Here is a 26,785-nt window from a genome sequence, read left to right on the forward strand (position 1 = left end):
TGTATAGTGTGGGTGTGTGGTCATTTATTACATTATCTTCCAAAAAATGAGGACAAAAATGCAAAAAAAAAAAAAAAAAAATCGGGGGGGGGTGGGGGGGCAGGGGGGGGGGAGGGGATTCTTGGGTGCGATGGTTGGACGGTATTTCGAAAATAAAATAATAAAAATAAATATGTGTTTTTTAACCGTTTCAAAAAAAAAATTGGGGTGGGGGTGTGAGGGTGTAGTGTGAGGGTGTGGTGGTCATTTGTGAGGAAAAAAAAAAAAAAAAAATGGCGGGGGGATTCGGGGGGGGGGGGGGGGGGGGGGGGGGTAGGGTGTGGGGGATGGTTTGGGTGGAGTCTATTGTGGTATGTCAGGTAAGAGTTGTTTTGTCAAAGTATCAATCAAATCTAATCATAAATAAAAGCTGCGCCATGAGCGCATGATACGCCCGTCGTTCGCCAATGAAGTAGTAAGGTAATAAATAACCCTTTGAATCATTTTTTTACTTCAGTTTATTTGTATTTGAATACATGGTTTATTTTATAAGTACATGAGCATGGAAATCACGAAATTTTGACGAACAAAGTCCCATAACTCTGGAACGACAATTCAGAATTCCGTCAAAAACGAAAGGGGATCAGGGTTTATCAATATTAAGATTGTGTTGAAATTTGAAAAAAATCCATCGAAGGATATTTGAGCTACAGTAGGACATTCAATGAAATCACGAAATTTTGACGAACAAAGTCCCATAACTCTGGAACGACAATTCAGAATTCCGTCAAAAACGAAAGGGGATCAGGGTTTATCAATATTAAGATTGTGTTAAAATTTGAAGAAAATCTGTCAAAGGATATTTGACGTAGCGTACGACATTAACAGACGGACGGACGGACGGACAGACGGACGCGGGGTATACCATAATACGTCCCGTCATAGACGGGCGTATAAAAAATCCATCGGGGGATATTTGAGCTACGGTAGGATACATGAACAACAATAACATTTAAGGTCACAGTGACCTTGACCTTAGAATGAATGACCTTGAAATGACCAGTGGTCATCTAAGTGTGCTTGCAAACCTTCATGTCAAGTTTGAAGACTCTATGTCCAAGCATACCAAAGTTATAACAATTTTAACATTTTAACATTTAAGGTCACAGTGACCTTGTGTGACCTTGACCTTAGAATGAATGACCTTGAAATGACCAGTGGTCATCTAAGTGTGCTTGCAAACCTTCATGTCAAGTTTGAAGACTCTATGTCCAAGCATACCAAAGTTATAACAATTTTAACATTTTAACATTTAAGGTCACAGTGACCTTGACCTTCAAATGAATGACATTGAAATGACCAGTGGTCATCTTCTAGTACTGGCCAATCTTTATTTCAAGTTTGAAGACTCTAGGTACAAGCATACCAAAGTTATAACATGAAATAAGAACTTTAACATTTTTACATTCAAGGTCACAGTGACCTTGACCTTCAAATGAATGACCTTGAAATGTCCAGGGGTTACTTACTAGTTCTGGCCAACCTTCATGTCAAGTTTCAAGACTCTAGGTCCAAGCATACCAAAGTTATAACAACTTTAACATTTTTACATTCAAGGTCACAGTGACCTTGACCTTCAAATGAATGACCTTGAAATGTCCAGTGGTTACTTACTAGTTCTGGCCAACCTTCATGTCAAGTTTCAAGACTCTAGGTCCAAGCATACCAAAGTTATAACAACTTTAACATTTTTATATAGCTACAGTAGGACATTCAATGAAATCACGAAATTTTGACGAACAAAGTCCCATAACTCTGGAACGACAATTCAGAATTCCGTCAAAAACGAAAGGGGATCAGGGTTTATCAATATTAAGATTGTGTTAAAATTTGAAGAAAATCTGTCAAAGGATATTTGACGTAGCGTACGACATTAACAGACGGACGGACGGACGGACGCGGGGTATACCATAATACGTCCCGTCATAGACGGGCGTATAATAAAGAAGTAATGGCAATTTTAGCAAAATTTTATAATTTGACCTTGAGTCAAGGTCATTCAAAGGTCAAGGTAAAATTCAACTTGCCAGGTACAGTAACCTCATGATAGCATGAAAGTATTTGAAGTTTGAAAGCAATAGCCTTGATACTTTAGAAGTAAAGAGGATCGAAACACAAAATTTAACCATATATTCAAAGTTACTAAGTCAAAAAAGGGCCATAATTCCGTAAAAATGACAACCAGAGTTATGCAACTTGTCCTTTTACTGTTCCCTTATGATAGTTTGCGAGTGTTCCAATTATGAAAGCAATATCTATGATACTTTAGGGGTAAAGTGGACCAAAACACAAAACTTAACCAAATTTTCAATTTTCTAAGTATAAAGGGCCCATAATTCCGTCCAAATGCCAGTCAGAGTTACATAACTTTGCCTGCACAGTCCCATTATGATAGTTAATAAGGGTTGCAAGTATGAAAGCAATAGCTTTGATACTGTAGGAATAAAGTGGACCTAAACACAAAACTTAACCAAATTTTCAATTTTCTAAGTATAAAAAGGGCACATAATTCTGTCAAAATGCCAGTCAGAGTTACATAACTTTGCCTGCACAGTCCCCTTATGATAGTTAATAAGTGTTGCAAGTATGACAGCAATAGCTTTGATACTTAAGGAATAAAATGGACCTAAACACAAAACTTAACCAAAAATTTCAATTTTCTAAGTATAAAAAGGGCACATAATTCTGTCAAAATGCACGCCAGAGTTATCTAACTTTGCCTGCCCAGTCCCCTCATGATAGTAAGTAAGTGTACCAAGTTTGAATGCAATAGCATTGATACTTTCTGAGAAAAGTGGACTTAAACGCAAAACTTAACCGGACGCCGACGCCAAGGTAATGACAATAGCTCATAATTTTTTTTCAAAAAATAGATGAGCTAATAAAAGTAAACACAATTATTAACACTAACTATAGCTTTCCTATTAAAAAGAGTTAAAACACAAAGAAAACATGTGAAATAAATTATTTATTTGATTCCCTTGTATATATTTCCGGACATTTGACTATACCATTGACAGTTCTAACTTTCCAACCAATGAAAATTCACTTAACACCACCATAAACAGTGCCCCCTACCTGTAGACAAGGGCAAGTGTGTTCAGCATGGTGGCAACCTCTGGGTGTTGATGGTGGCTTGTTTTCTGGAGGTCCTCCAGTGCCTGCTTGCACAGAGGCACAGCAATCTGGTACTGAGGTGACGGGTACTGGACGACTAGATTGTAGAGGAGACATAGCCAGGCAGGGATCTCCTGTCCCCTACTAGCTGCCTGAGCCATAGCGCTGGGCTGAGAAGGCGCCAGGGCTGAAAGTGGGAGATCAGGGACAGTTATTTATTTACTAATATACATTATTATTCACATATTGCCAGTTTTCTTATCAGCAGCTAGCCATTGCCCTGTTTGAAGACTACAAGGATGACACAGTAAGACTAAAGGATAAGGGTAGAATAAAATCTCTAAAACAATGCTTTAAAAACTTACTACCGGTACTTGGGATTATGAGACATTTTTATATTTAGGTTTGAGATAATCAATTTCTCTACAGCACAATGGCTGTTAAGGTCTTTGCTGTCAACAGAGCGCTTACTTCAATAACTTAACAAGAGCACCGCCTTGCGGGTGCAGACCGCTCATCTATTTTATTTTTAAAGGTGAAGGGACTCTCATTTTCAATCACAAAGAAGGGAGGAGTGGAGTGAAGAGGGGTGTATAGTGTGGGGTTGTGGACATTTATTACATTATCTTCCAAAAAAGCGAAAAAAAATTCGGGGGGGGGGGGGGGGGGGGGGGGGGGGCGATGGTTGGACGGTATTTCAAACATAACAGTTTAAAAAAAAAAATGGGAGGGGGGGGGGGGTATAGTGTGAGGGTGTGGTGGTAATTTGTGAGATGATCTTAAAAAAAAAAAAAAAAAAAAATGGGGGGGGGGGGGGGGATGGGGGGGGGGGGGGTATAGTGTGAGGGTGTGGTGGTCATTTGTGAGATGATCTTAATGAAAAAAAAAAAAAAAAAAAAATAGGGGGGGGGGGAGGGGGGAGGGAGGGCACGGGGGATTGTTTGGGTGGAGTCTATTGTGGTATGTCAGGTAAGAGTAGTTTCATCAAAGTATCAATCAAATCTAATCATAAATAAAGAAGTTATGGCAATTTTAGCAAAATTTAATAATTTGACCTTGAGAGTCAAGGTCATTCAAAGGTCAAAGTAAAATTCAAGTTGCCAGGTACAGTAACCTCATGATAGCATGTAAGTAATTGAAGTTTGAAAGCAATAGCCTTGATACTTAAGAAGTAAAGTGGATCGAAACACAAAATTTAACCATATATTAAAAGTTACTAAGTCAAAAAAGGTCCATAATTCCGTAACAATGACAACCAGAGTTATGCAACTTGTCCTTTTACTGTACCCTTATGATAGTTTGTGAGTGTTCCAAGTATGAAAGCAATATCTATGATACTTTAGGGGTAAAATGGACCAAAACATAAATCTTAACCAAATTTTCAATTTTCTAAGTATAAAGGGCCCATAATTCCGTCCAAATGCCAGTCAGAGTTACATAACTTTGCCTGCACGGTCCCCTTATGATAGTTCATAAATCTTGCAAGTATGAAAGCAATAGCTTTGATACTGTAGGAATAAAGTGGACCTAAACACAAAACTTAATCAAATTTTCAATTTTCTAAGTATAAAAAGGGCACATAATTCTGTCAAAATGCCAGTCAGAGTTACATTACTTTGCCTGCACAGTCCCCATATGATAGTTAGTAAGTGTTGCAAGTATGAAAGCAATAGCTTTGATGCTTAAGGAATAAAATGGACCTAAACACAAAACTTAACCAAAATTGTCAATTTTCTAAGTATAAAAAGGGCACATAATTCTGTCAAAATGCATGCCAGAGTTATCTAACTTTGCCTGCCCAGTCCCCTCATGATAGTAAGTAAGTGTACCAAGTTTGAATGCAATAGCATTGATACTTACTGAGAAAAGTGGAACTAAACGCAAAACTTAACCAAAATTTTCAATTTTTTAAGTATAAAAAGGGCACATAATTCTGTCAAAATGCACGCCAGAGTTATCTAACTTTGCCTGCCCAGTCCCCTCATGATAGCAAGTAAGTGTACCAAGTTTGAATGCAATAGCATTGATACTTTCTGAGAAAAGTGGACCTAAACGCAAAACTTAACCGGACGCCGACGCCGACGCCAACGCCGACGCCGACGCCAAGGTGATGACAATAGCTCATAATTTTTTTTCAAAAAATAGATGAGCTAAAAACAGCATGCATGACAGAACCAAAGATGGAGGTTCTACAGTGTGAAGCAAAAAAATAGGGACTATGTCCTCACAAAACCTTTTTGGTTGCTAGGTTCCTTATATTCCTGCGGGAAGACCAGTTCAAAGCTCAGTGACTTGCTTGACTCAGACACTTGTTTGGTTTCATCAGGCTGAAGTATACATGACATACTCAATGATACAAGGAGGGCAAAGTCCTGAGACAGAACAGCCCAGCTTTGAATAAATCATGTAAAAAGCTCATGTAACAGAAATTAAGAAAAAAGGCTAAACCTCGCTTCTTTGTAACTTAACAGAAAAGTTGCAAACATTATTTCCAACAAATGGCTATGTAAGGAAATATACAATTTCCATTATATTAACAACAAAGCTGTTAGTTGCAATTAATATTTTAATTTTATGCTTAGAGTTTACAGGTGTTTGCATGAAAAGCAAGCATTATTAAATACATTTATTTATGTCAAAAAATGTCAGTAAACAATGTTAAAAATATGATTTGCATAACACCAAAACGCATCCTTATCACAACTCTCTAAGTGTAACATTCAATCTGACATTCACACAAGTGGTGCACTTACTTGAGACCCAAAGAAAAATTATTGATCTGATCTTCTGTTTTATGTTTGTGTAATACATTTGACTTCTGACCTATATTTTGTAACCCATTATGACACAGGTTTCATGAGAGAATATAGGTTCTGCCCAAATTTGACCAGAAGTCAAAGATGAAAGCTTCTGGTTGGCTGACATAATATCAGGAAAACTGCAATAATTTGTGGTATTTAAATGAACAAGAGATGTGTTTGTCAGAAACACAATGCCCCTTATTGCGCCGCTTTGAAGCCATAAATTTGATCTTTGACCTTGAACGATGACCTTGACCTTTAGCCACTCAAAATGTGCAGCTCCATGAGATACACATGCATGCCAAATATCAAGTTGCTATGTTCAATATTAAAAAAGTTATGACCAAATTTAAACGAAGGTTAAAGTTTTAGGAACGAAAAATACAATATTTGACCTTTGACCTTGAAGGATGACCTTGACCTTGACTTTTCATCACTCAAAATGTGCAGCTCCATGAGATACACATGCATGCCAAATAGAAAGTTGCTATCTTCAATATTGCAAAAGTTATAAAAGTTTAACCAAGGTTGAAGTTTTGTGACACACACATACAATGACTGACTGATTGACACAATGACAGACAGGCAGACAGGCCAAAAACAATATACCCCTAATCTTTCGATCCGGGGGCATAAAAATGTTTCAACACTGCCAAAATGTATGATATTATGATATAAAAACGAAGTTCTGAGCAAGTTGCATATTATCAGGTAATATATAAATGGTACCATTTAAGAACTGGACATAAATATATAAACAAGAGGCCCATGAGGGCCTAAATCGCTCTACTGCTATAAACAGAGTCACTGTGACCTTGACCTTTGACCTAGTGACCTGAAAATCAATAGGGGTCATCAGCCAGTCAAGATCAATGTACCTATGAAGTTTCATGATCCTAGGCCTAAGCATTCTTGAGTTATCATCCAGAAACCATTTTACTATTTCGAGTCACTGTGACCTTGACCTTTGACCCAGTGACCTGAAAATCAATAGGGTTCGAGTCCTCATTAATATAAAGACACTGAACAACAAGTTTGAAAAGAATCGGATGAAAACTGTGGACTTTATCGGATAAACATGAAAAGTCTAACGCACACACAGACAGACAGACAGAAACCATGCCATCCCATAAGCTCTTCTGCCTTTGGCAGTAGAGCTAATAAAACAGTAAAATAGTAATAAAGTATTTTGCAAGACTGAAACTTGCAAAAGAGATTTTAATGTCTTTGTGATAAGGCATTTTTTTATATTTAGAAAGTGTTATTGAGGTATTTCAAGTGGACATAGTTACCCCACATAACCAAGTAAGAACTCAGCCAAGATATAATGTAGACAAAATTTAATTTAGATTGTTCTGACCAATTTTCAATAAAAATGTATTCTATAGTTAAGAGCCATGTAATATTTTTTTAATTTATTTATTGACTGCATTTATTACAGTAACGAACGTTAAAATATCTAAAAATAGTAAAATAGCACACTCACTAATGTATTGAGTTGAGAGTTGTCTGCTAACTGGCATTTCCCCTCCCATGTAAAATCTCAACTGATTAACTATATTCAGAACATTTCGGTGCATGGAACATGACAAAAAATTTCACTCATGCACATTAAGATAATTGTGTTTTATTTACCTTGGCACTATCAGATAATGCTGGAGGTACAGCCACAATAGTCCCCATAGCATCCTGCAGACTGCACTGGGTTCCAATGGAAACCACATTAGATATCCTGGCAACCTCGGGGCTGGAGCAGGCAGCAGGGTCTGTCAACAAGGGCTGTGGGATGGCCCTCACTTTTATCGGGTGATAGGACAAGTCGGACACTGCTGACTCAAAATCTGGGAGCTCATTTAACATGTGACCAGCCTCAAGAAGAGTACAACAGGAGATGGCTTCCTCCTAAAATGCAGCACAATTTGTATATCAATATTAACCCATTTATGCCTAGGGGACTCTCCCATCCTTCTAAATTGGACCAATTTATTTTTAAAATTATGGATGTCTAGTATATTTATTTCTATATTTAGAATATTTCTTACAGATTTTTTTTCAAGCAAACAGCGCAGACCCTGGTGAGACGCCGCATCATGCTCATCTGGGTCTACGCTGTTTGCCAAGGCCTTTATTCTAGACACTATGCATAAATGGGTTAATATATCTGTTCAAGTTATTACACTCAATTTTTAAGTGTCTTTTTCACTTTTTCCATACTTGCACATGTAGTTATCTGTTACCAACATAATATTTTATGTTAAAATAACCTGCTACTCAAAAATACAGTAACATACTTGTATTTGTTGAAGGACTGCATCTATCTTAACCATTTTCTTCTGCAATATTCCACCAACCATGTCAAACTCTGTCCTGCAAAAGTATGTACAACCAACTTGTAAAAATTGCAGACAAATGCAATGAAATATGTAGGCAAGTTAATGATCAACAATCAAAACATCAATATTATTTCTTTGTTTTGGTGCTGTCACAGCTAAGTACTGACTTAAAAGTTGTTTTGTCATAAATTTTAAGAATTGGTCAGGCAGTCATTATCAGACAATGGTGTACAAGGATAGACACCAGCATGGATGACACATCCATTCTAAACATCATTACATTGAAGTTATTGTTAAATTTGCTTAATTTTTCAAAAGTTTGTAGGGCAATTTCAGTGATTGTTTTTCAATCGAATTCGGATCCAGTAGGGGTTCTCATTCCCAATTAAACAAGAGCTGGGTTCGTATTCCAGAAGAATCTGAAGTTAAATGTTATTCTTATCCTTAAATTGGGAAATTTTCGTAAGTGTTTCATTTCATATTGCAATAGATTGGCATCAAGATATACATTTAAATAACATCATTATGCCAATGTTATTTTAGGAATACCCCAAAAACATGCGTTTCCTTATTTAGTAAAGAAATACAAAACATTGTAATTTTGAACTTAAGTGAAATTATATAAGAAATGACTTATGATGTTTCTGGAATACCACCCCTGGTTTGTAAAACACAAACCCCCCTAATGCGTTTTGAAGCCGCACAGCAACTATTTTGGAGAAAACAAGGCCCATAACTTAACCCAGAATTAATGGCCAAAATGATACTCACACTTCATCTGTAGGTAGACTCACCAAAAATCATCTCAATATATGAAAGCCTTGCATAAAAAACAAGAAAACGGTTATTATGGAGATCAAGACCCATTACTTCCGCAAAAATCAATTGACTGGAACTAATTTCACACTTATTAAGTAGGTCATTTTATGTAGGTAGACTCTCATACAAAAATTGAACTCAATATCTCAAAACGTTGCATAAAAAATGTTTGGAAACAGTTATTATAGAGAAAATTCAGAAGTACAAGGCCCATTTCTTTGCCAAAATCAATGTACTGCAACGAAATTCACAGTTCATCTGTAGGTAATGTAGATAGACTCACATACCAAAAATCAGCTCAGTAACTCATAGCATTGTGGAAAAAACCTCCCAAAATTGGTTATTATAGAGAACATTTCTATATTCCCTTTTTCTCATATCTCCATGCCTTTTACTCTCTATTAATAGAAGCTCTTCCCTTTGATTATATTTCTTTAAAAAATATTACTTCCCTTGTCAAAAAATAGACTTTGTACCTGCCAATTTAAAAACAACAAGACTATTGCCAAGCAATATATGTCCCCTACCGCCTCCACCATTGTCAGAATTTAAAATATATATATTTGTTGCCAAAGCAACCAAAATTTTTGACGTAGGAACAAAACGAAATGACGTGCATAATGTCCATATTGCAATATATCCATGTTTCAAGTTTCATGAAAACATATTAAGAACTTTTTAAGTTATCGCAGGATCCAGAAAAGTGTGACAAGACACACAGACAGACGCACAGAGCGCAAACCTGTAGGGGACAAAAATGATCTTCCTTTAAAGCTTACCAATGCCCTTGGCAACAATTTAGATCAGTCAAAAGACTGTATCTTTGTCACCAATCAAGGAATTTCACACCTCATCTGTAGGTCATGTAGGTAAACTCGCCTACCAAAAATCAGCTTATTATCTAAAAGCCTTGCGTAAAAAACCCTCCGGAAAACAGCATGCTAACTGGGTAAACAGGGTGACAGTGTGACTGCTATATGCCACCCTACCAGGAATATAAAAAAGAATACCTTTTCCCAAAATGGAACCTTAAGATTCCCCAATCGAAGGTTTAAAAAACAACAACTATTTTTTAAATATATTCAGTCTAAACATTTAGTTCATCTTCGGTTCAATTAATCGAACCTAGTAACACACACACACTCACACACACACAAAAATACTTATCTTAGGCAAAACATTCCAACAAACAAACAAACACACTGAAAATATTACTTCAAACTTAAAAAATAATTACCTACTTATTCAAACATATACACCCAATAAACAGCTCAAAAACTTTATGAAAATAATTGTGACATTATTATCACCGAACTCAAAATGACAATATATTAAAAGTTGTGCCTTATTTCTCAACTTGCTTCAATTTTTACCTATCTAGAAAAAGGTCTTTGGCTTGTAAATTTTTCTCCACACCTTCCTTCATACTTCTTAATTTCTCCATGACTTGATTTGCTCTGAACGCGAGAACTTCCATCTGAAATGTTCACCTAATACTTAGTTCAATGCGGATAGCTAAAACAAAAACAAAATCCATAACATGATATCACCTAGTTCAATGCAGCCAGTATGCACATTCTTAGATAACATATGTAATTTCTTTGACAGATCAATTGGATAATACTTTTTGGTGCACAATCATCAACATGAAATGAAATCATGTCTGGTCACAAATTTTAGGATTAATCAATGATTTCTAGGAAAACCAGGCCTGTTTTCATTCTTATAGCATTCAACACTTACTTTTTCAAATGGACCAAACAACTACTCCGAATTCAGGACAAATCTTTTAGATATTGTGGATAACATGTCAAAATGAGTTAAGCTCTGGGAAAACGGGGCTAAATGCATGTGCAAAAAGTGTTGTTCCTGATAAGAATGTGAATTTTGCAAGGGCTTACAAGGAACAACGCTTTCCACCTACCCTGAGTTTCCTTCAAGAGACCCCCTTAAAACCAATAATCCTATAAAAGCTGAAATCTGAAAGCTAATCTGGATAAACACTTTATGCACTGCATTAAGCCCAGTTTTCCCAAAGTGCAGCCTAAATCCAACTCACTTGCAATGATACAACTTTCCCATGCAAAGCATGCTCTGTGGTCCCAGTCAGAGCTATTGTAGTGAAAGCTTCAGTCATGGTGTCTTTATCATGCTTCGGAGGGTCTCGCATCCTTATATTTACTCCAACAGACCTTCTCTTTTTTTTGTCAGTACCAACAGCTTTGGACACACACTTTACAGATGGCTTTACTATTTTCAATCCATTGGCTGAGATAAGTGTGCTACTATCTGTGCCGACCAAAACATTTCTTATGTCACAACTTCCAGTTTCTATGCAAATATCTTTCATTTTAATAACCTTTGTCTCTATACAAACATCCTGACAACATGGCGCAACCTGGGTGCCAACAGAAAAACATAATTTCTTATCATTTGGTGCATTCACATGCAATATATTATCATTAAAATCTGAACCCATTTCATTTCTGGATTTTTTTCGGGGAAAAAATTCTGGCGCATTTGCACGTATCTGAGAGTTGTTCAATGTATCAGTGACATCTGATCCTGCAAAAGAGTTATTCAAGGAATCAGACCAAGAATAAGTAGCTGGCGGTGCAAACTGGATGTTAGATTGTTCATCCGCTGGATTGCTTATCAAAGCACTGGGGTATGAGGTAGGTGTTGAAGAACTAGCACTGGGGTATGAAGTAGGTGTTGAAGACCTGGCACGTTCTGATGCAAAAGCAGGCCCAGAATGCCGTCTGAATTTCAGACCAGGTATCTTTGTCATCATTTCAGAGTCGCTGTCTGAAAACAAATCCTTGGGATCCTCTATCTTGATACCTCTTCTCATGGCCTTAAGTTTGAATGCATCCAAGGAATCACTCAATGACCCATCAATACTGCATGTGTCTGAATCCAAATTATCACTCATGTAATTATTATCCTGAGTGATTTTTGATTGCCATATTTTGATGCCTTCTGGTACCTGATTTATTGCATTATTTTGATATAAAGAATTACTTATTGGTTCCATTCCTGTAGTTTCTTCGCTAACATCAGTAGTGTCTTCTGGAAAAACACATTTGCTACCATGGTAACCAAAGTATTCTAATATTCCATTGGCTATTGCTATTTTTACAATCTTTAAACTCAATTCTTCAAATGTTAGCGTATCAACTGTGGGGGTATTGTCTGATATTATTAAAGCCTTTTCCATCTCTTTACCAACATGAGGAACTGAGTTAAGAAGTTCATCACATGCAGTATCATCACTGATAGTATCATTATCCTCAGTATCATCTGAGGCCACCATGTTCAGGCATTCCTTTCCTGAGAAGTATTCATGCTCTTCTATTATGTCTATGCTGTCATCAGGAGACTCCCTTTCAGAAGAACATTCAATGCTGTTAAAAGACTTGAGCTGTGGTTTAACATCAACAGTGCTAGTACACTGATTTCTGTCATCCCATGTGTAGAGTTTAGTACACTTACTTGCTATGTCAATTGCTCCTATCATTTCATAAGATAAAGCATTGTTCTGATTCAAATTGTCAGGATAACTGCCATGAGCTTTTGTAGCAACAATATTTATAGGAGGATCCTTCAATAGACCAATAGCATGATCTGAATTGACAAGAAGAGAACTTGAGCCATCAAATTTCATAGCTGGCTGATAACATGGCTCTGACTTCGACTTTGGCAGTGTTATCTGCAATCCACGACTAGATGCTGCTTTCAGAAATGACTCTGTCTGACCCTTGGAATCGGATTTGAATAAGTTGCAGCCTTGAATTTGCAGCCTGGGAGGCAAGATGGGTGTGGGGCAATGGGTCACGGGTGAAAAACTGAAATTATTATTGCATGTTTCAACAATATCAAACAAGAGTTGATTATATAATATTTATGCTACTTTTAGGTTGAAATAGGTAAAATGATTAATTTTTAACCAGACTTTTTCATAAACTTGACTTGTAACCATTCAATACTTGTCATTTATGTTCAAGGGCAATTGACTCGGCAGTGTATGGATAACTGGGGACGAAGTGTGATGACATATTTGAAGTTTTTATTGAATTGCTTGAAAAAATATGAAATGGTTAACTGCACAATGTAAACATTCTCTGCATACCGACTAACTGAACAACTGACCACCAAACTGAGCAACTCTAATAAACTAACTCTCAAGCTTCATTTGCATGGGGGTATGTCTGTAAAGGCAACAACTTCCTTCGTTTGACCTCAAAAGTTCAGTCACACTCGGAAACAATAATTCAATACCTACTACACTGTAAATCCAATATAACACGCTCTGGTATAATGCGGAATGCAATAAACAAGAGCTGTTATTGGACAGCACGCTAGACTATTCGAGTGCTTGACAGTATAATGTAAGCCATCATGGAGAGGGGGGTATAATGTGGGTGGGTGCTGGTCATTTAATAGATGATCTTTCAAACAAAAGAAAATTTTATTTTATTTTTCTTTTTTTTTGGGGGGGGGGGGGATTCTGGGGTGGGGCGTGGGGGATGGTTTGGGTGGAGTCCATTGTGGTTTGTCAGGTAAGTGTTGTTTTGTCAAGGTATGAATAAAATCTGATCATTAATAAAGAAGTTATGGCAATGTAACTAAAGTAATATGCATATTCTAAGTGGAAAAAGGGCCATAATTCTTACAAAATGCTTGATACAGTTGTCTGCTCTTGTTTATAGATTGGGGTCATGTTGGTAAGGAAGTTTGCAAAATATGAAAGCAATATGTCAAGGGACAATGAAAATATTTGAGGTGGTACGCAAACTTTAACATAGATTTATCAATAATATGCATATTCTAAGTGAAAAAAGGGCCATAATTCTTACAAAATGCTTGATACAGTTGTCTACACTTGTTTATAGGTTGGGGTCATGTTGGTAAAGAAGTATGCAAAATATTAAAGCAATATGTCAAGGGACATTGAAAATATTTGGGGTGGTATGCAAACTTTAACATTTGCATGCTCATGCTAACGCCGGGGTGTGTAGGATAGCTCCACTATATATATATCATATATAATAGTCGAGCTAAAAATGATTGTATATTTCTTTAAAATATATATTATAAATACTCACATGGCACATATTTACCTATTAGATAAACTACCAAAAGAAAGCGTGGAAGGCACTGCAGTGTGAATTGAGGGTTGTTGAATACTTGATATGGGCACAGTGCCTGGTACAGGATGATAACGCTGGTCCATATTGGCTAACGGCCCTGGAGGTGGCACGTGAACAGGGTAGTGCTGAGCCTGCATCATTCCTGGTCGCAGTATGTACTGGTATGAAAAGGAAGGCCTAATTATGTGATATCCTGCACAAATGGGTACTAAGCCATATGCAGCCAGCATAACTCCTGACCAGCCTGCCAATGCACCACTGATGATACCACAAAATCTTGCTTGACTTTGCCGGCCATACAAGCCATAATGGGCAAATGCACAGGCTTGCCTCGAGCTATGCTTGCCGCATATGGCATAAGACCCATTTCGTATGATGCTGCTCAGTTATTAGATAAGTTGCTATTAAATTATGGAGTAGTCAAAACTAGAGAAAAAAGTTCCAGTGGTTTAAACATTAAAGTTAGACCGCTAGAAGATTTTACATGATACAAAATTGGTCGAAAAAACTAAACATGCAATGCGTGCTTCAGAACTCACAAAACTGGCCATAGCATACAAATGTTAGAATATTCATTATGTTTCATTTTTACTGACCTATATTGAGATCACCAGATTCTTACAAAGATGTTGTTGAAATGAAACAGGAAGGTTTGGATATACCTGCTGATGACCAGAATGGCCTGGTGGGGAAGTGACATGCATGGAGTACCGCTGGCTGGAGGGCTGATAACCATGACTTCTGAAAAAGAATAAAATTTAAAAAGCTTGTTGTGCAAATTAACTGACATTAAAGGGATCTTTTCACGGTTTGGTAAATTGACAAAATTGAAAAAAGTTGTTTCAGATTCGCAAATTTTCGTTTTAGTTATGATATTTGTGAGGAAACCGTATTACTGAACATTTACCATAGTCCAATATAGCCATTATATGTATCTTTTGACGATTTGAAAACCTAAAAATTATAAAGCGTTGCAACGCGAAACGATTGAATAATTTGGAGAGTTCTGTTTTTGTCGTTTAAATTTACGAAACTACGAAGATTGCTTATATAAAGTATAAAATACCTACGCCGTGTATGCTCGGCGGAATAGCCGAGAGGGCTAATGCGTTTTTACTTCAGACTAACACCAGGACTCCGGGGGTCACTGGTTCGAGCCCTGATACCGGCTACTTTTTTTTCCTTGTTTTAATTTATTCTCGATTTTTTATGGAGCTTTTAAGATCCAATGTTTACATTTATCAATATAAAGCATTTAATGACAAACTTCAAAATATGCCAAAATCTGTGAAAAGGCCCCTTTAAATCTTATCTGATGCCCTGTCAAGCAGGAGTCAGGACGATACATTTTATGGCCAAATTTGAACTTTGACCTTTAAGCGTGACCTTGACCTTTGAGGAAGATGGGTGTTACACCAAAAATGTTGTATTAAGATGGTTAACATTTGCACAAAGTTCTTTAAAAATACATCAATATGTGACAAAGTTATGGTTTATATTTTATTTTGCATGCTTTTTTATGGCTATATAAGACCTTTAGCCTTAACATGTGACCTTGTCCTTTTAAGAAGGGAGATGGGTGTAACATCTACATACCATATCTTAGAATGACTGACATTTGTGCAAAGTTATTTTTAGAAATATCAATATATATTGCAAAGTTATGGTTCAGACAGAAAGTTTTGCAATGACAATGACAGATTCCCAGAGTGACAGACAGTGCGACTCTTTTATGCCCACTTCTTGAAAAAGGGTATGAAAATGTACTTACACATGTGCCTGTGGTGGAGGAAAAGTGTAGTAGACAGTGCCCATTGGTGGTGGAGTTGGAGCGACAGGGTATCCATTGAACACAGGTGAAGAGGCTCTAGTGTTCTGCATCACATTGTAAAATGACGGATCATAGTGGTTGTTAGCATTTTCAGCCATTATGAGATCAGCTTCAATGCGTGCTGACTTGTAGCATCATGCATCAAGTGTTTCAGTAACTGCAAACAATTATGCAACAAAGTTTCTTGATACACCATAATCTAAAATGACTCCCAGGTCAATAGGTCAAATGTCGATACAATTTACCCTCGACCACCTAAGATACGTATTTTGACGCATTTCTAGTCTTTTACAAAGTTACATTTAATTAAAAACCTCTCTTACTAGATTCAATTTTTAAAGACTTTATTTCCAACCCTTTGATACTGAAGAGAAACAAACATCATAAAAACCTGAACAGACTGCGAGTTGTTCTGGTTTTATGCTGGTTGCAAAAGACATTTTCACTTTGCTTCTTATGGGGGAAAGGGTTAATGAAATGTCCAGATTATTGTTATGGCCAGAAAAATTCTGGCATACATGTTCAATGGTAAGATAAATCTTTGACTTGTTGTCAACAACTACCAAATCAAGGATCAATGCAAATTCAACGCAACAAAGCTTATCATTCAGGAATTCCTTGTTATATTACAAGCAAAATGTTTATTACTTGGAGGCTAAATTTTCGGACATAATGACTCTAAATGTAATGGACACTATTTTAAAGCGCTATTTTACCAGATTTCGGTCCTGTTTTTGCTATTTTTGTGTCACTTTTAACATGCGTCTTTATGACTGGAATTAGGTCACAAAACCCTGCAGATGAATGTCCGAGGGCAATCGACCATTACATTTGCTTTACATGTATACCGGTAACTGACAATAGTATCGCCTCAGAAAGATATCTATGACATGACAATAGTATCGCCTCAGATAGATATCTATGACAAATACTAAACACTTCAAAATCGAATGCACCCTATTGCGAGTGACACAATTGAAGGTATGAATACAATGCCTTTTTTGCTTTAATAAACCAGTTTCATAATACTAACTTCCACTGTTGCTATTTTTAGATATCACTTGACGCGTCAAATTTCAGAACGAGGCTGAAAGTGTAACTTTTTTTGGCGGAGAATATTGATGATTTTATACCTGTTGATTGTTATTGTTAACATTCAGAAGTTTCATCAGCACTGAAACTTGTTACAACAAGCAAATTCGTTGAATTGATAAACCCCGACAAAAAACTTCTGGACACAAATATTTCTAGACGGATGGACAACGCCAACATCATGCTCTTATCCATTTATATACCCATACCAAGTTCAGGGCTCGACATTAAAGGTAGTCTGACTGTCCGGGACAACCAAATTGTTAGTCTGGACAAGTAAATAAAGAATTTGCTAGTCCGACGGGACAAGTGGTCATTATAATTGTATAACTTAGAAACAATGCCTTTAAAACCATTATTTCTGTGGAGATATCACTCAACTTTTCCAAGTATATTTTGTATACGTTTAATCGTCGAAGCCCGAGATATTCCGATAGTTCCATGTGATACATGTACTACACTTTACTGTTCACAAGGGAAGCAACCCTTAACATTTTTTTCTTTGCCAATATAACAAGAATATTCTCCCTTGCATTTTACGACACCGGTACACACCAATCTTACAGACAATTAACGACGTGACGTCCTCTCTATGTATAGAATGATTTATTAATTTTTAAATATCAGTTAAGTACTGTACACATACATCACTTTCAACATTTTCTGTTTGATGTTGGCAACACACAAGTTTTTGTCAGGTATTATGGCTTTGTATTATGTTTAAAAATCAATAATCTTGAGTTTTCCTGTTATTCTGGTCAGTTCTTTTTGTATTGAAATTGCCTACAATTATGTTTACATGTATTTTGAATGATTCAAGTCTTTATGATTTGAGCATTTTGTATTTTTTTTAATAATTTTGCAAAGTACTGAGCAGAATAAGATATAATGGTCAGGACAAGTTGCTTTTTGGTCAGGACAAGTGAAATTATGTTCTACTTGTCCGACTAGACAAGTGGCTTCAAAAGTTAATGTCGAGCCCTGAAGTTTCAATAAATCCGTCAAAGCGCTTCCAAGATATGGCTCCGGACACACAAAAAAAGCATTTTTTTCAAGATACATAGGGCCATAACTCTGTTATTATCCAATGGTGTACAATGCCATTTAGCGTGCATCATTCTCGTATCCATATATATACTCATACCCAGTTTCAATGAAATCCGCAAAAGCACTTTCAAGATATGGTTCCGGACACAAAAAGCAATTTTTTTCAAGACTTGATACAAAGCGCCATAACTCCGTTATTAACAGATGGTGTACAATGCCAATTGGCGTGCATCATCCTCTTATCCATATATATATATATATATATATATATATATATATATATATATATATATATATATATATATAAATATATATATATATACTTATACCAAGTTTCAATGACATCTGCCAAAGCACTTCCAAGATATGGCTGCAGACACAAAAGTGCCGGTCAGATGGACAACGCCAAAACAATATCCCTTCGCCTATGGCGGGGGTTAACTAGAGCTTTTTCACATACGTGATGTATACCCCCACTTGCCGCATTGACACAGACTATTTTGCATGCTGTCTTCACAAAACAAAAGAATCTAATTTATGGAGATTTTTAAGAATTACTATGCCATTATCATTTATAGCCATTTTGACCTTTGAAATCTTGAATTCTTTCACATGACACGCCGTCCAATGACTGTGAACATAATTAATGTACATAGTCATTTTAAAATCTCACAATGAATCGCATAGTTATGGCCCAGACAAGATCATTTATTGCCATTTTTGACCTTTGAACTAAAAGTGTGACCTTGACCTTGGAGATATCGACATAATTCTTTTGCGCGACACACCGTCCAATGATGGTGAACAAATGTGCCAAATGATTTTTAAATCTCACAATGAACGACATAGTTATGGCCCGGACAAGCTCATTTATGGCCATTTATGACCTTTGAACTCAAAGAGTGACCTTGACCTTGGAGATATTGACGTAATTCTTTCGCGCAACACACCGTCCAATGATGGTGAACAAATGTGCCACATGATTTTAAATTCTCACGATGAACAACATAGTTATGGCCCGGACAAGCTCATTTGTGGCCATTTATGACCTTTGAACTTTAAATATGACGTTGACCTTGGAGACATCGACGTAATTCTTTCGCGCAACACACCGTCCAATGATGGTGAACAAATGTGCCAAATGATTTTAAAATCTTACAATGAATGACCTGGTTATGGCCCGGACAAGCTCATTTATGATCGTTGAACTCAAAGTGTGACCTTGACCTTGGAGATATTGACGTAATTCTTTCGCGCGACACCATCCAATGATGGTGAACAAATTTGCCACATGATTTTAAAATCTCACAATAAATCACAAAGTTATGGCCCGGACAAGCATTTGACCTTTGAACCCCATGTGTGACCATGACCTTTTAGATATTGACATACTTTTTTCACACGACACACCATCCCATGATGGTGATCAAATGTACGAAGTCATTTTAAAATCTAACAATAAATGACATAGTTATGGTTCGGACAAACTTTCAAGTTAAAACACACTAAGTGACCCAGTGACCTAGTTTTTGACCTGGCATGACCCGTATTCAAACTTGACCTAGACATCATCTAGATACAACTTCTGACCAAGTTTGGTGAAGATCAGATGAAATTTTGGGACAGACTGACAGACCGACAAAGTGACTTCTATATAGCCCCCATTGCCAATGGTAATGGGGGTATAATAACGTCAAACATATGCATACAGACATGTGTTTAGTCAATAAATTTAGTAGTAATTTTAACATAAACATTAAACATTCTAACACCTAAATAATAATTCAACCACATAATATTTAGTACCATTAGGATATGTTTATAAATTTAATATCATCTTTATAACAAGAGATGTGTTTGTCAGAAACACAATGCCCCCTTCTGCGCCGCTTTGAAGCCATATATTTGACCTTGAAGAAAGACCTTGACCTTTCACCAATGAAAATGTGCAGCTCCATGAGATACACATGCATGCCAAATATGAAGTTGCAATCTTAAATATTGCAAAAGTTATGACCAATGATAAAGTTTTCAGACAGACGGACAGTTCAAAAACTATATGCCACCCTTTGTGGGAATGGACCATTTAGAGTAAGGTGGTCTGAACACTCAGCATTGATCATTAAACAAAACAAAGATATACAATAGCCCTCTTATAAAATACATAGCATTATACACTTGGAGACTTTTCTAACACAACACTTTTCAAACTTGAATATCTCAGTAATGAGTTAAGATTTTGATTTAAAATAGCACATGTGATCATCTCAGTGTCCGACAAATCCATTGCCCGGAACCCGGGGGCTACCGAATTTTTTCATCGGGCTACTGAAATTTTCCAGCTCATGCCCGCCCGGCTACTATAAATCTATAAGAGCAGTAGCCCGGTTTTTTGACAGACATACGTAGAATAAACACGTCGACCTTGTGTTTGTACACTGTGTATTGATTATAATCCGATAACAAAGTGCAATCAATTATCTTATCAGTCACCCATCACTTGCGGTAATGTCGATTGTAAACAGTAACAATGTATTTTAATCATTCAATCAGAATCAACATTTGTCATCTGCTGATTGGATAGTTTGCTCACGTGATGCAACGTCATTTTGCAATTTGGAATCCTTTGTTAACCGCAACAATGAGTTTTACGTTTTTGATTTCGTTAATTATCAAAGGACGCCAAAAATTAAACAAATCAAAACAACAGATTCTTTAAAACGGAAACGGAGACCAAAATGAATATTAATTACACTGGTGTAAGCGCGGTTAACACCTGCCAATTAGTTTGCATTATCGTCAACCACGAATGACGAAAAAAAAGAGTTCTAGAATGCGGCATTTTTTTACAATTATTAGTTTATATTGATTAAAATATCACGACTGGAAAAAAGTTCATATTTTCAGTATATTCGGTAATAAAAATTTTGCTATGTAAAATCTAAGTACATCGCGAAAATAGATGACATAATGATATACACACTAAAAATAACGCAAGTAGATTTATCATTTTATATATAAAATATATACAATTCAAGGGCCAGGGTTTTTTTTTAGAAAAAGGGGAAGACGCTGGAGTCTGGGTAAAAGGGGAAAATAGAGCGCGAAAGAGACATATTTGGGAAAAAAATAAAAACTCTTTATTTCAATGTCTATAACTCACCTACAGACTTCAGGTTTTTTTTTTTAGAAAAAGAGGCATGTCTCTGACCTTTTTATTCTTAAACACATGAACAAGTATAAAAGTCAAGTCCTCAATAAAGTTGCAGGGGTAGATCTAATAATGGGAAATGTTTTCAACTGGGACCGGGGGACGATGTCAATATTGTGATTTAAATTTCATGATGAATGGGTAGATGATCTAGATCTGCTACAGTATTGGAAGGAAAAGGTGCGGCAGCTACCGATTGTGTACTTTCACTTTCACAATGTTCAATGTTGATTACCTGAACCTCCGAAGCCTGCTGGGTTTCAATGGTTTTTGATGATTCATTCTTAAAAAATGCATTGACGCAATTAATATTTTCCGAGTCCGAACATTTTATTTTGTTCGTGTATGACGCCAATTGTGAGACTTTTTCTGTTTTAACGTTTATATCTTGGCTTTCACATAACCCGGATGAAAATTCGACTGTTTTCCGGTAATTAATTGACGAAACACCCTTCTCGCTCAAGACAGGAATCCAGTTAAATAGTCATATGATTAATACGATTTGTTGCCCGGTTTCCATGACGTAATTTGAGAGCTATATTGAGAATCACTGGTATTCCCAGATTTGAGTGTTCGTCTGGAGAGAGAGAGAGAGCGAGATTGTTGTACATGGTACAAATTGGATAAGTGTTGACTTCCCAAGAGAAAAAAAAACATTTCTTTGAGGGTAAAATCTGGTATTTTGGTGAAAAATTAATATTTTTGGAGGGGAAATTGTTTTGTTAGGGGGAAAATTCTGGTAGGGGAAGACGCCGAATATTGGCGTCACTTTCTTATTAAAAAAAACCCTGAGGGCTAATGAAAATAAATGGGGTAGTACGAAAACTTAAACATTTGCTGCATATTCTAAGTGGAAAGGGGCACTAATTATGAAAAAATGCTGGATAGAGTTGTCTGCTCTTGTTAATAGGTTGGGGTCATGTTGGTAAACAAGTATGCAAAATATGAAAGCAATATGTAAAGGGACAATGAAAAAATTGGGGTAGTACGAAAACTTTAACATTTGCACGCTAACTCTAACGCAGACGCTCACGCCGACACCGGGGTGAGTAGGATAGCTCCACTATATATCAGTCGTCAAAATTCACACTAAAAAAAACTAATATTTTTCTTTCGGGCTTGTAGGAAATCCAATATTACAAGCCCGACGTGCTTGTACAATTCATTAAACAGAAAACGAGTTCCACTTTCATTTTCAATATTTGTAAACAAAGTTTTGAGCCGCTTAAATCAACAGCCGCTTATGTTTAAACACACTGCGCACACGTGCTGGGCAATCAGCCGATAATTGGATAACTGCGCATAAAGCGCATGGTTTTGTGGTTCCCGGATTACTTTTATGTATAATAAATGTTTTGCATTGCGTTCGGGACACAGAGTTGTTGTCATTCAAGTACGTCATTGAGGAATGCGAATCTGAGGTAACTGTGATTGACGCATTTGTCAACTGGCTTTTTGTAGAATAACCTGGTACTTAATTGCCTATATATTTTCTGGTGGTTCAGGGTTGCTCTCTCTTTCACATGGATATGTGGGATACATTTCTGCTAATTTTTTTACCTAAACTTTATGTATATATTTATAATTGTGATTTGATTGAAATCCGTGTGTGAAATTAATTTCTTCTTATTTCAGGATCCGATAGAGGCTGGCTCAGATGACGAGGAAGCTAACTTGGATAAGGATGAAATTAATAAGAGATTTGTATTGGATTCTAAAGATTGAATAAATGAGTGCTTCTTTGGATGTTGTTTATCAGCATTTTTAACAAAAATGTTTGGGCTAGTAAAATCTGACTCGGGCTTGTTCAAATTCCCATAGTACTAGCCCGACTTGCTTGTAGATTTAAATCTGAATTTCAATGACTGATATAAACAGCGCCCTCACACTACTAAGGGGGAAGGGGTCCGAAGCCCTTAGGAGGGGGAATTTTTTGTAAATGGGGGAATTTTTATAACGAAAAAAACAAACAAACTGTGTTTAACTGTTATAAACATATATTTCTATATATGCAACTGTCTATATAGGACAGAAAGGTGGACTTTTACTCAATCTATATAACAGTAATCTTATTTAAAAGTCCTCCATTATGTCCTTTTTGTTCCTAAAGCAAGCTAGTGCTGTGTCCATTTGCATGCAAAGTTTGTCTTAAACCAAAGATCGCGACCATGATATATCCGGCGCCCGATATAAATGGTCAGATTATTCATGCATGTTTATGTATGTATTAGCTTAGTTTGGCAATCTCAAAACACGCTATTTACCTATCTTATTGAAGTGTTATATCCATATGTTATTCATTGGTATAAAACAAAACATTATTCCATGTAAGTATTTTCAAAGGTGTATAATTAAATTTGTGATCCGAAAACAATTGTCAAGTTTTATTGTTCAAGAAAGCATGCACAAATTAGACCCATGTACAAAATGACGTCATTCATTCTCATGGAAAGCATGGGCTTCAATAGTACCTCTAAATTAAAAGCAAGTAGTTTACACTGTATCTAACGCGTAAAGATTGTTGAGATAGGTCAGTATTGACTTGTGACATTTACAGTTATAATTGTATACACCTTCATGTGTGCACTGGTGTGTTTCGGCAGTTCAAAGCAAATTCAAGAGAGAATGGTAACACCCGAAATGACCTGTGATGTTTGGCAAATGGTGTTATTGTTTATCGCAGACATTCTCAGGTACACAGGTGTTAAAGTGACGTACAATGAAAGCAGACAATCTGGTCAAAACTGGATTATGAATATCGGATTAAACACAAAATTAAAGTGGGTGAAAAAAGGGTTAAATACTAGTTTGGTATATTGGAGTCAATTTTCAACTATAAATCAGCGAATTCTTTATATTCTCTTTTATTTTTCTGAGGGGAAAAAATCATGTTTTTTTGGGGGAAAAAAATATACTTTTCAGGTGGGGGACTGCCGCTGAAATTTGGCGGCAGATTTGATAGATTGAGGCCCTGATATATTTCATATATAGTCGAGCTAAAAATGTATTGTGACACACATTGAAGTATCACTGATTAATTATCATACCAGTTAAGTTTAATTGATTAATGTTTTGCCATTTTTGTTATTGTTTGTTGTATATAAGACCTTTCACTAGAGCTGCAACGATTCGATCTGATTCATCGAAAATCGATTCGAAATGCTTCGATTAGATTACGATACCAAACCTACAAAATTCGATTCGATTCTTTAACATATATATACATAGATACGTAAAGCATGCTGTATTCTGATTATTGATACGGGACGGTGAAGGTTTTATCTTTACCTGTAATTACGACCCGTATGATTGGTTGCTTATTACTTATTAGTCATCCAATCAATAAGCGCATAACGGTCTACTTTCGGAAAAAGCGTCAAAATGGCTGAACAAGTTGTTGCCGACAAATTGAAATAATCAGATGCGCCTAAGAAGCTAAAATCAAAAGTGTGGCAGTATTTTGGGTTTCGGATGGTAGCCCTACCGATAAAGCAAAGTGTAAACTGTGCTTCACGGATGTGGCGTACGCAAAGTCCGGCTCAACCACTAATCTAATGCAACATGTCAAACGCAAACATAACATTGATTTAGCAAGACTAAGAGGTCGCACAAGTGCAACTACTGAGGTCGCGAGCCAGAAAAGTAGTTCTATTTCTGTTGGAATTTTGTTAAGTTTATTAGAGAATGTGATTTGTCCTACAGGTAACAGGTGATGCTGTCATGTCACAATGGTAGACATGCTTATAGCGGATTTTGGGTTAAAGTATAATAGTGATATTACTACCATTCAACTGATTCCAGATAAGTTCTTATGATTATTTATTAATTTTTTATATTATTGTGTAATCAACACAATCTTCTAGTCAGAAGTTTTTATATTAAAATTCCTAATTTGCTTTTCTTTTTTATGTGTTTTATTGAAATCACATTTGAACAGAAATGTTAATTTTGAGGCATAAGAGTGAATATATGATAAAACTAGGTTAGAAGATGAATCGAATCGAAAAAATTCGGTATGGGAGTGTCTGAAATCAAATCGAGCTGTTGGTGAATCGTTGCAGCTCCAACTTTCACACCTCTTACACACATTCATATAACCCGTGAAAAATTCTGACCACAAGTGTAAAAGAGCCATTAAATGTGACAACCGTATATTCAGATTAATAAAAAAGGACAACATTTCTAGTATTAATACTTATAAACTACTGATCATATTATATCCTACATATATTTCTATAGATTTTTTGGGGGGTGCGAGTTGACTTCAAAAAGTGCGAGTTGACCTGAAATGCTGTGCGAGTTGACCAAAAAAAACGTGCGAGTTGACTACCATGAGAGTTGTCTTAGGTACGAGTTGACCAGCAGCCTGATTATTGGAATCCCCAAAACCTCCTATTGTTTTGGTCTGTACGCCGTTGTACACTCCAAATATTACCAATATCTATCTTTTAATACTATTGGCAGGTGCGCGTGTCAGTGCAAGAATAAAAGGTTTAAAAGCATTGAAAGGGAGACTTCAAAGCATGAAAGTGATGTGAAGATAAAAGTGTGCTAGTGTTAAATAAGAAGAAACATATTTATAGGTTAAAAGTTGTTTAACAACACTGTTTTGTGCATTCAGGGACGACTGGGGAGTAGAGTGGGGCTAAGGCAACGCTTGAACCCCTCTAGGTCTGCCTGCTGTACAACTGAGGTCGCTAGGCTGTTCCAAAGAACTATGGTGTAAGGAAAGAAGGAATATTTAAAGTAGTTCGCTGAATATAAAAAGTACCTTAATATTTGAGGGCGTCAACAAGTTGGACTAACCTATCCACCTATATATTATCAGTGGGACGAAACGTCTACCCTTTTCAACACAAATATCAGTGGCACGAACTGGTAATGGAACGAACTTGTAGTGGGACGAAACGGCCATAAATGCCATATATGGCATAAACCTTTGCCTCGCATGGCAAAGAAACCAACAGCAAACATTGTTCGCCTCCAATGACGTACGCACATGTTTTTAATACAAAAAGAATATGATAAATGTCAATTTTACCTAAACACTTATATCATTAACATGCAACCGTGCGTTTTTTTTTGCTAAATCGAATTTTCTGCTATTCCCGCGAAACTAGGGTTACTGGAAATACCGGATTCTACCGGAATCTACAAAATCTACCGGATTTTACAAAAATCTATGTAAATAACACAAAAATCCAGTATAAACAGTTTTATTAAGTATATATTAAGATAATATATACAGCAAAGACCACAAACATGTATTTTATCAATTATATTCATCACATATATATCAACAATCAAGAAAAAAAAACATGCGAAAAAATGTGCATTGATAT

General features: G+C 36.4%; 1 protein-coding gene across 3 annotated transcripts in view; it reads right to left on the bottom strand.

The window, feature by feature from the left end:
- LOC127842209 (uncharacterized) overlaps positions 1 to 26,575 on the bottom strand; it is an 80,238-nt gene extending 53,663 nt beyond the window's left edge. For 2 of the 3 annotated variants that reach the window (XM_052371601.1, XM_052371579.1), the window contains exons 1-10: positions 26,485 to 26,575; positions 16,034 to 16,250; positions 14,925 to 15,003; positions 14,233 to 14,420; positions 11,169 to 12,957; positions 10,483 to 10,586; positions 8,249 to 8,324; positions 7,593 to 7,859; positions 5,390 to 5,483; positions 3,118 to 3,343 (exon numbers count right to left, since the gene is read on the bottom strand). In XM_052371601.1, coding sequence (XP_052227561.1) covers positions 3,118 to 3,343; positions 5,390 to 5,483; positions 7,593 to 7,859; positions 8,249 to 8,324; positions 10,483 to 10,586; positions 11,169 to 12,957; positions 14,233 to 14,420; positions 14,925 to 15,003; positions 16,034 to 16,191 — 2,981 coding nt within the window. In that variant the 5' untranslated portion in view covers positions 16,192 to 16,250; positions 26,485 to 26,575. The remainder of the gene's footprint in view (positions 1 to 3,117; positions 3,344 to 5,389; positions 5,484 to 7,592; positions 7,860 to 8,248; positions 8,325 to 10,482; positions 10,587 to 11,168; positions 12,958 to 14,232; positions 14,421 to 14,924; positions 15,004 to 16,033; positions 16,251 to 26,484) is intronic. The other variant, XM_052371590.1, reaches the window with a different exon arrangement.
- Between the last annotated feature and the right edge of the window lie 210 nt (positions 26,576 to 26,785).

The sequence above is a fragment of the Dreissena polymorpha genome, chromosome 1 (genome assembly GCF_020536995.1).
Source record: "Dreissena polymorpha isolate Duluth1 chromosome 1, UMN_Dpol_1.0, whole genome shotgun sequence".
Lineage (NCBI taxonomy): Eukaryota > Metazoa > Mollusca > Bivalvia > Myida > Dreissenidae > Dreissena > Dreissena polymorpha.